Source organism: Crinia signifera, chromosome 5 (genome assembly GCF_055691185.1).
Source record: "Crinia signifera chromosome 5, ASM5569118v1, whole genome shotgun sequence".
In the NCBI taxonomy this organism is placed as follows: Eukaryota; Metazoa; Chordata; class Amphibia; order Anura; family Myobatrachidae; genus Crinia; species Crinia signifera.
The window spans coordinates 31,800,847-31,811,327 of record NC_139221.1 but is presented as its reverse complement, the minus strand read 5'-3'; the positions used below and the strand labels follow the sequence as shown (position 1 = coordinate 31,811,327).

The following is a 10,481-nucleotide window of genomic DNA, read 5'->3' as shown; positions in this document are numbered from 1 at the left end:
TACACCAGTGGTTCCCAACCCTGGTCCTCATGTACCCCCAACAGTGCACGTTTTCCAGGTCTCCACACAGAATCACAGGTGACATAATTAGCTCCACCTGTGGATCTTTTAAAATGTGTCTGAATAATGAGTGCACCTGCTGGGTGACTTGGAAAACGTGCACTGTTGGGGGTACTTGAGGACCAGGGTTGGGAACCAGTGGTCTACACAACTGTTTTTGTTCTGTTTTCAGGCATTTGGGAGCAAATGGCTGATAGACAGAAATTGTAGAAATAATTAATATCCAGTGCTCTTACAGGGATTGGGGTCACCAAGTACTAGGGAGTGCAGCACTCCGTAGGGAGTCCTCGTTACACGTGGAGCTGGGTTCCTTTGAGTGCCCAAATAACATCCCCCCACCCCTGAAAGTTAAGATAATCTTTAGGTGTGTGGTCATATCACCAGTTCAGTGGAAAAATATTGCCATAACAGTAGTCAAAAATGAAAGTATACAATGGTTAGTTCCTGTGTTTACCACAATATCTTCTGTGTTGTGATATATTTTTAGGTGTGTATTTGTCAGATACGCAGACCTTAAGGACAGAAAGAACTCAAACACTTCCTTTTACCTTTTACTAAAAAGTGTCTGTTTAAAAACAGTAGAGATCTGCTTTGCGTTGTAAACCTCTATTTCCTTAATAAATGACAAAGCATAAGTGAAGACCACGTTAAAAAAAAAAAACTGAATGCATTTAACGTAATGTTACAAATGTTAACGTAATGTTACAAAGTATCTCTACATGCAAATTTTTTAAAACTGATTTTTCGTTTCCCTCCAGTTTATGCTAAATAGCCTGATCAGACCAAGTTCTAGGAGAGTGACACCTCAAAGCAAAAATAGTGCAACATAAGCTCAATATTTCTTTTCTGGATATCACTTTTACAAGTTTAATATACATCATGTACATCACAGTAGCCAAACTACAAATTAAATAGCATGGGAGTAAAAGAATGTACCCAAACATTCCCACACATTATTAAAAAAAAAAAAGAGAAAGGGAAAAAAAAAAAGAGGGGTGGGGAACTGGACATTTTCCTTTATAACATTTTACATTGGAATTCTTGACTGCCCTCCGTTCAAGAGCCAGCAATGAAGCAGCTTACACAAAAGCAGGCGGGAGTTGTACTGTCTTGGAAGAAAAAGGAATTTCTCAGTGTATTCTATATTGTCCCGCTGCTGCTTATTCCTTGGTAGAGGCCTAATAAGTACAACCTAGCCAAACCGTTAATGTGCTAGGATTATGTAGGTTATTCCTGCATTGGTTATATTTAGATGAGGAATGTCTGTTGGCCCAGATGGTGTTAAAAGTTGCACCTAAAGAGTAGCAATGTCCGTGAAGTACCACCAGGGGGGCCTAGACCGCATTCACCTTCATAAATTGTATAGATCAGCAAATGGAAAAAAGTTCTACAAAAAAAATAATACATTTTTTGCTAGGTATATTACATGGGAGCACACTTCATTTACTCTACACAAAACCAAAGTTCTTGGTTTTAATAGCGAGTAATAACTTCTGTTTGAGAATCTGTTTGGAGGAGTACAGCGGGACGTAGAGGCGGGATATGCACGTGTTCGCCGTGGGGAGGTGCTGGTCGTCTGGTGGGCGGATGGTGATGGATGGCATGGGCTGAAAGCCTTCTTCGCTTGCAGGCAAAGACGGGCTTGACGTCCAAAAATAAACCTAAAGTAGAAGCAAGAAACCTCAGTTAGGTCTATGACCAATAAGAAAACATGTTACAAATCATCTCCGGCTTGATGTTTTTTTTCCCATGAACCATGGGTCTGACATGAGTCCACATACATATCTTCGTTAGTATAGGTGGCGGTTTTCCACTGTAGCGTTCCTTATACAGACACAGCTGCAGTCACCCACCGAATATAAACATATACAGGATATTTTAAGAAGCAGAGTCTGCTCGCGCATCTGATTTGCATATCAAGGCAAATAAGAATTATGGAATGCCCAGTGCTAACAGCTCTCATGCACCCTGTGTAACGCGACTCATAACATATGGAGAACAGATGAGGAAAGCCGCCTCTGTATCTGTAGGTGTAATGTTACAGAACAGCTGCCGTAACCCACCTACACAACTTTCTATACCTGCTTGTGAGCTCTCCATGTGCCATGATCAGATATCTATACACACACCTTAGACCAGACCTCCAGTAACACACTTCCTATCACTGCGTTTCTTTTTGCTGCCAGTACAATACATCAGCAGCAACCAGCATCTGAGCTTTGTGGTGTGTAGCTACTGCACAGTCCTCCCCGCTCGGAGCTTGCACAGTGCAACAGTAGTAGACAGTGTAAGAAATTGTAGTGAGACATGCACATATCCATTTAATCTAATGGGGCCTACACATGGGGCAATTTTAGGGCATTTTCTAAGAAATCCCACTAAATCGCTTAAAAAATACCCCTACCTTGCTCCATGTGTAAGGGCCATGGCAATTGCTGGTTGATATCGCCCAGCCATTAAAATTCTGCATGCTGGATAAATCTAGTTAATCGCCCATCAGGACCAGTGTTCTCACCAGTGCACACTGGCCCTGACCGATCACTCAGCACTGTGTGCCGAGCAATATCGCTGAGTGATCTCGATCACTCAGCAACATCACCCTGGGTGTAGGCCACTTTAGGGTAGTGACACGCAACTATTTGTAACAACGTGCATGGAAAAAAAAAATACAAAAAAACCCAATGAGAATCCCAAAATACCTTAAATAAAAGTAGTTTAAGAGAGTTGAATAAGTAATCACCTAGTTGGTAGCATAAGAGATGGTGACATTTAACCCAAGCCAACACACAATATGGCCGCTTCTCATGCAATGGATACTTACTAAATCCTGTCTCTCAGTCATACTCATCTTCTCCACTATGGACCAGAACCACCGCTTGAACTGCAATAGCTTCTCTGCGTTCTCTCCTGGAAAAGGCGCGACAAACATTTTTTAATTAGGCTTCATGTGTATTTAATGGATTTGTCTGGCTAATACAGCCCTATTACACATTCAGTATCTGTTTATACAAAGCTCAGCTTATATGGATAATGTTATCACTAGTAGAAGTGATAATGAAGGATAAAATACGGACACAAAGATAAAGTAGGCAAATGAGGCCTACACATGGGGCGATTTTGGGTCATTTTCTAAGCGATATGACTAAATTTGACTGGATCGCTTAGAAAATGACCTACGCTGCGTGTATAGGGGCCATAGTGATAGCGGTTCAACAGCCGGACGGCCAGAAGGTTCCCCCCCATCCCAGGCCTAGACCTAGTATTATCCTGGTGCTCCCTATGGCTCAAGAATAATAATTAAATAAAAAAACACCTTTGAAAACATATATATACTTAAACCCCTACTGAACAAACCAACCAGCATAACTCTCACAGCTGCATACCTGACTCATCATTGAAAGATGTAAAACTGATGAGCATCTGGACATTGACTTCCCCGCAGCCATTCACCAGCAGCCTGAAGTCCTCAGCGGTCAGATCTTCTAGGGCATTCTTTGGGAGCACATCTAGCAGTCCTTTCCTCATTGCCTGAAACACGTGAACACGTTACCAACACAACGCCCAAACAAAGAAACGCTTTCATATTACAGCGTGTCAGCACAGCACGCCTTCATTTTTAGTAAATCTACCCCAAAGTAGATATGATAGAGACCCTTTAATCATTAGGTTAGAGGGCAAACTGTTAAACCATAGCTGGGGGAAAAAAAAAGCGTATTTAAAAAACAAAAAACAATAGACAACTTACATGTAAAGGTTGCTCTGCAACCGCCAACATCCTATGTTCCGCATATTTTCTTACATATTCATACACATTTTGTGGGGTAACGGGAATATTTACACCATTGGGAATAAGCTCCACCTGTGGGGAAACAAGAAAGTCAGTGTACATATGAATAAGCAGCAACTGAAGTTATAGCAGCCGATAATGGCTTATACATACGGGGTGCAAATGAAAAGGAGACTTTTGCTGTTGCGACGTTGTACCTAATTGCAGTGGGTTAATGTGTTTGCCAATAAATGGCGTGACGTTTTTCCTAGTTGCGCATGTGTAGTGAACGGCTTCATGCCAGTTTCTGCATTCCTGGAAAGTTCTTTTGTGCGGTCGGATGCAGGATGGATTCCTCCAATTTGGCAAGTCCTTGATGCTTTGGCGTCCTGCCTCATAATGCTGACACCACCGGAATATGGTGCACCATGCGAGACACTGTTCTCCATACACCACCTTCATCTAGTGATTAATTATGAGGCTTGCTCCCCTTCTGGGCTAAGAAATCTGGAGGAATCCACCATGCATCCGACCGTGCAGAACAACGTTCCAGGAATAAGGAAATTGAGGCAAAGCCATTCACTACACATGTTCAAATGGGAAAAACGCCATGACATTTATCAGCAAACACATTAACCCACTGCAATTAGATACAGACACATTAATACCATCTACCAACACATAAGTAGTTAAACACTATGACATGCAAATACAAGCCCTAATAAAAAAGACTAAACCCCAAAAACCCTTCTATAGATTTAATTGTGTATTACTAAAGCCTACTGACCCACGTCACTTAGTCATTGGTAGGAGAAACGACTTGAAACACTGGAGCTACAATGGTTTCCAGTGAGGCGAACGAGCGTTGTATTGCTAAACATTCCTACCTGTCCGCCACTTTCTTCCTTGCACAGGTCTATTGCAAATGCTAAATCCATTGATGCAAAGACGGCATCTGCGTCTAGACTTTGTGAAGCGAGGATAAGCTGCCGCAAACTTTCATACATGACGTGATCGAAGAACGCGAAATCATGCCAGTTCACCTTGGAGCAATGCAAACAGAAAACACGTAAGCAATATGCCTTATGCAAAGGATCCCAAGAGACAGATGGACGTTAAACAACGATCAATACAAGAACCTTTTCTCAAGCCAACTGTTAAATGAGGATTCAAAATGGCCACTTACTTTTCTGCCTAGGAGAACTTTGATAACTTGTCTGCTTAATGTGATTGGACATAATTCATTCTGCAGCAGACACAGGCCGAGAATCCTGAAAAACAATTCTTCGTTAGCGCTCGAGTCATTAGATCTCCCAGTTACGTTGGTCTGTAAAGAACTATAGAAGCCGGCCACATGCTCGGACAATGAAGGTGATTTTAGATTACCTGCCAATATTTCGGAAACAGTTTAATCGCGCTTCTGTGTTTTTGCCTGGCCTGGGTGTATAGAATCCTCTTTTGCCAGGCTGATAAAATAAGGGGGCATTATCGTCACCGTCATCGGTGTCTGTCAGCTCCATATCAACCACGCTGCGACTGGAACCATGACGTTTACGGTTCTCCTGAAACAATGAGAGCACTGGTTACCATTTGGAGACGCAAGCACACAAGATATAGATAACTACTTGGGGGGCGCAAGTTTAATAGTTATGCCACTGAGGGAGTGGATCATTAACGACGGACATGCTGCAGAGTACAGCAACCCCCCCCCCCCCCCCCCTGTGCGCAGGTATCAGCAGCGAATGCTAGCTATTTACGCACCTTTGGTACAGACATGCTAACCTAATATGGAATCCAGAAAAGAAACTGCTGCAGTAACAGTGGCATACCTGCACTTTCTCAGATGAATCTAGCAGGCCGAGGTCAAGGATACTGTCTGCTCCGTTCTCCCTAGAGAAATGAAGTTGTTGGGTTATTTCATAGATACGCCATTATAGAATAGATAATATGTGAAACTTGCATATAAATTGGTGAAATAACACCTTGCGATCTGTTTACCTTCCATGCGCTATAATCAGCTCCATAGCCTCATCCACCCGAGCTCTCAGTGAGTCCTCGCTGGCCAGCAGCAGTAGCAGTTGTGCAGGAGACAGTTCTAGCAGCATACCAGTAATTTTGCTTGCAAACGCCTACAGAGAAAAACGTTCTGTCAGTTTAAAATGTGCCCAACATATCAAACACTGTTCACATTTGTTACCAAACAGACCATTCCAGGTATTATACAGGTGGCATATATACAGATTTCCAACCGATCAATCCCACCTACTGCAAGGCAACAGGACAGACATAAAGGTCATGTGACGAGCCAGTTCAGACGCCTTTGATTATTAAAGTGTCAAGCCCCTCCGTCACTACCTACACCCCAGAGTAATGCTCGTGTCCACCAGTGGATGATAGCCATAAGTAAAGTCTGTGTTAAAGCATTGCCCTTACTGGCTGCATGGCTTGTACACGTGGATAGAGTCTCTCTCCAAGAGCTTGTCTATGAGCAGGAAGGGGATCTGGATCATCACTTGGGTTCCCCTCAGAGGCCGGCCTAAAAGGCCTTGTGTCAATAGACAGCTGTCTTCTGAAGTCTCTAAAAATAAATCAAATTGTGTTACATACAATATATTTACCATAAAACAGCAGTATGGCAAGTGTAGTGATCAAAAAGTAGCAGAGCAAACCTGTCTCTATCACGCCGAGAACCTGCTCGCAAACCGCTACTTCTCCGCATGTCTCGCTCTCTTTCCCGATCTCTCTCCCCTCGGTTTCTTAGTCGCTGCATTAAACCTGAAAGCAAGAGTAACTGTTACACTTCTGTTCTCACAACATAACGCACAACAACCGGTTTTACTTCACATAGATGTGTCGTTAGCCCCTTAAGCAAATTCTACTTAAATTTTTTGTCACAGCAGCTTTTTCGCAGCAGTTCCCTTGAAATTTAATACCCCTTTCACACCAAGAATCAAATTACCAGGTTAAAGCTTTTCAACCCGGTAATTTGCTGAAGAACCCGGGTATTTTTTTTTTTGTGGGGTGAAAAGGTCAACACGGATCTTAAATTGCGGCACTCCGACCCTGCTCTTGACCAGGGTCGGAGTGCCGGGATTTAAGACCCGTATTGACCCTTTCACACCACCGAAATACCCGGGATTTTCAGCAAATTACCGGGTTGAAAAGCTTTAGCCTGGTAAATTGCGGGTGGTGTGAATGGGGTCCAGCTGCACCTGGCAAATGACCCAGCATGCCGGGTGGCCAGAGTGAAAGGGGTATAAGATACCACTGTCACTATGGAGTCGCACCTACACAGTATCCCACACGTGTCTAACGAGGTATCACCCAGGGGGGTCCTTATATGGTCATGTTACTGTGTAGGATGTCCACAATGTCTCCAATAATTGGAGATTGTTGTAAATATACAACTCTGTACTAAATTTAAGATTTCAAGCTACTAAAGTTTCTAGGATGTAATCTAGAAATTATACCTAAAATCTAACTGGTTGCTATGGGCAACAACGCCAATTTTTATTGTAAAGAAGCTTTAGTAAAAGTGCCCTAGGTTTCGGTCAGATCTTTTGACGACACTATAGTTCTGCGTAAGGGGGAACATCTCTTCCATTTATACAGAGGTCTACAACCCCAATTTTAGAAATTCAGGCTACTGATCTGATATCAGATTAAAAGACATGATGGTAGTTACGATGTACACAACACTCTTGGGGCTCATCTTTGTGGTAGCCTCTGAAACACATCACGAGCCGGAATATCTTGATCTTGCCCAATTTGGTCACCCACGTGTGCCACTAATTTGGATACTGATCCTAATACCAAGCTCCAGGACCGGCCCACATGTGGCCACCATAAATCCACAGCTGTCCTTACTTGTATGTGTTCCTTTGTTGGCATTCTGGATACAATCTAGACTAGGCAGTTTCTCATTTGACAGAAAGGCTTGTGCAATAGCCGTATAGAAGCTTCGGGCTACTCCACTACCCTCCCCTGGCTCGTCTTTGAAGGTGACCTTGACTCTGTGCACAGCCATTGGCGTTGTGGCGCATCTGCGGCCAAAATGATTGTTTAACTGCCTCATTGTCTGCTGAATAAGGAGATCTCGATCTCGGTCAACCTAGAACCCAAAAAAAAAAGATAAAATGTGACCTTGAACATGAAGTATCAGACTAAGAACGTTGCAGGCTTCGGACGCTCTCCCTGAAGGTATGAATAAAAATCCAATACCACAAATGTAGTGAATTCAAACATTTTTTTATTTTAGAAAACCCAAGATCGGACCCTACCTCCAGTGTCAGATCTCTTGACTGCTGATTTCGAAGCTTCTCCATCTCGCGGCGGAACTTAGATTCTTTCACTTCAAAACCACCTAGTTCTGTCAAAATCTGAGTAAAAACAAATAAAGATTTGCAATAGTAATATCATACAAAATCTATGAAGAGAAAATATAAAATCAATAAAAATAAACTTACAGATCCTGGTTCTGCTCCCACATCCTCCATGAACACCCTGCCAAAAAGCTCAAGGGATAACCTCCACCTTCCTAAGAGCATATCATGAGATATCACCATTCCCATAAAACTGCACTGAGGCCTAGAAGGAAGAAATCCTTAGTAAATCGTGTGCAACAATTAAAAGCTGAAGCAGCAACATAGTAAAAATGTAACTACAGTACGCACTGCACAGAGCACAATGTTCTGCCAATGAGGACTGGAGCTCAGACTCACAAGTACCTGAAAGACGTTAATGGAGGACCTTCGCTCTCCGTCAGCCCGATTTCAGCCAACAAGCTGCTCTTTAGCTGAGCTGCAAGATCATGCGCTGAAGGTCCGGGCTTTGAGGCGTCCGTGTCCTCAGGTGGCACGTTCATCTCTTCGGTTTCCTTCTGTCTGGTCTGCATGCTCATTACATTTTTCAGATTAGCAGCATAGGACATTTTGGTAGGTAGCACCTGCATTAAACAATTAGACTTTAAAATAGATAGACCTCTCCAGCACTTTAGCCTGAATATTCTATTAGACTGAAAACAAGACTATATAATAGGACTGATCTAAGATCATTATAAACATTGTGTCAGCATGAATACTCAGTGGATGATGGACAATAAATAACTTCATTTTAAACTTTTGCTTATTTAATCATCACTGCAATCAATACATGAGAACACTAGAGCGTAGGGTTTTTGTATTTGCTGTAAAGTCCCATTACACAAGGCTATAGGTGGACGGTTGTGTGTACCAGCAGAGCGCAGACCATTGGAACTAGAACAGAACGCCTCCACTACAGCAGTTCACAATAAGTACAGCCATAAGGAGGGCAAAAATATGCAAAAAGCATAGCCTAAAAAGTGAAGGGGTCCCTTCTACAAAAAGGACATTAAGTATAATAGTCTCTTGTGCTAAACCACAAATCTACTTCTACCCCCACGACGCATATCCCAGGTTTGTCCTCAGCCCAGATTCAAGAACATAGCCCTGTCCCTATACTGATGAAGCTAGAGGACATACACCACATCAAAGAAGTGAAGAACCACCACCGAATCCTTAGGTTATAAATATAGTATAACAAACTTTGGGTTGGAACGATCCAATCACCTTACACATAAGTGGATCGATCCCCATAAATGCATCTGTAATTAGTCAACCCCAAGCCTCAAGAGGAGGAACAGAGGCACCTTTGCAGACTATCTGAATGCCCGGAGGGACAAATTGTAGTTAATTGGCTTAAACTGAAATAACTTTGCTCTGCCTTAACCGTCTATATCCCCTCTAAGTCCAAAACATGACCAGATGGTCACATCTGGTTTTTAGGCCAAGACGACATGTGAGCAAAAATTCCCAAAGCATTCTCAACCTCGGGGACAGAAGGTCTTCTGATTAAGGAAGGTCTACCCAAGATTAAAATATCTGGGTGGGTACATTCAGGATTCACCACCAATATTGGACTCCTCTGTCCCAAACATCAGTGAAGCAGACCAGATTGGGGTGATCATATCAATTTGAATGTTTTGGAAGCAGATTGCTCAGCCTATTTCCCTTTGTTGTTCTCCACAAGGGACAAAGCAATGTCCTCTGAAGGTCTGAATGCCTTCAACACAGATCATAAGAATGAGATTGGAGCATCTAGGGCTGGTTCCAATAACGGAGCTCACCATGGCCCTTATTCTGATCGGTGCGGCCGGAGCCGAATATGCGGCCAGGACCGTGCGTAGGAAACCTCGCCTTCCATACGGATCGCCAACTCCGTCCGTATGCGGTAAGAAGCTGTCCGAACGGACCGCACGTGTATTTTTCACGGAATACGCCTCCTCCATCTAAGGGAACCTCCCCCATCATTCGATGGTCGCAGACCATTGAATGCAGGACCGAGTGCTCCACCAGCACCCGCAACCTCAGACCACACGGACATTTTTCCGTGCAAAAGCAGAGATCTGGGCGGGCAGCTGACATCCGGCGATGTCATATGTCCGCCCCCTACACGTGCGTCACGGCCGCATTACCATACGTACGCCCAGCGTTTTCATGGGATCTCCCATGAAACGCGGGGCGTATGCATATGGTAATGAGCCCAAATAGCCCTTCACGCCCCTCTCCACCCTCTGTTTGGAGTGTTCACATATCATGCAGAATTTGGCCGTACGCCCCGCTCGCACATGCGCAGA

At 43.5% G+C, this 10,481-nt stretch overlaps 1 protein-coding gene across 8 annotated transcripts in view; it reads right to left on the bottom strand.

Moving 5' to 3' along the window:
• Nucleotides 1–898: 898 nt before the first annotated feature.
• Nucleotides 899–10,481, bottom strand: part of UBR5 (ubiquitin protein ligase E3 component n-recognin 5) — a 78,603-nt gene continuing 69,020 nt past the window's right edge. For all 8 annotated transcript variants that reach the window (XM_083186958.1, XM_083186953.1, XM_083186956.1 and 5 more), the window contains 15 exons: nucleotides 8,554–8,771; nucleotides 8,293–8,413; nucleotides 8,107–8,205; nucleotides 7,694–7,937; nucleotides 6,496–6,601; nucleotides 6,260–6,404; nucleotides 5,825–5,955; nucleotides 5,656–5,716; nucleotides 5,213–5,388; nucleotides 5,013–5,097; nucleotides 4,714–4,869; nucleotides 3,806–3,919; nucleotides 3,444–3,588; nucleotides 2,882–2,967; nucleotides 899–1,721 (listed from right to left, as the gene is read on the bottom strand). In XM_083186958.1, coding sequence (XP_083043084.1) covers nucleotides 1,509–1,721; nucleotides 2,882–2,967; nucleotides 3,444–3,588; nucleotides 3,806–3,919; nucleotides 4,714–4,869; nucleotides 5,013–5,097; nucleotides 5,213–5,388; nucleotides 5,656–5,716; nucleotides 5,825–5,955; nucleotides 6,260–6,404; nucleotides 6,496–6,601; nucleotides 7,694–7,937; nucleotides 8,107–8,205; nucleotides 8,293–8,413; nucleotides 8,554–8,771 — 2,100 coding nt within the window. In that variant the 3' untranslated portion in view covers nucleotides 899–1,508. The remainder of the gene's footprint in view (nucleotides 1,722–2,881; nucleotides 2,968–3,443; nucleotides 3,589–3,805; nucleotides 3,920–4,713; nucleotides 4,870–5,012; nucleotides 5,098–5,212; nucleotides 5,389–5,655; nucleotides 5,717–5,824; nucleotides 5,956–6,259; nucleotides 6,405–6,495; nucleotides 6,602–7,693; nucleotides 7,938–8,106; nucleotides 8,206–8,292; nucleotides 8,414–8,553; nucleotides 8,772–10,481) is intronic.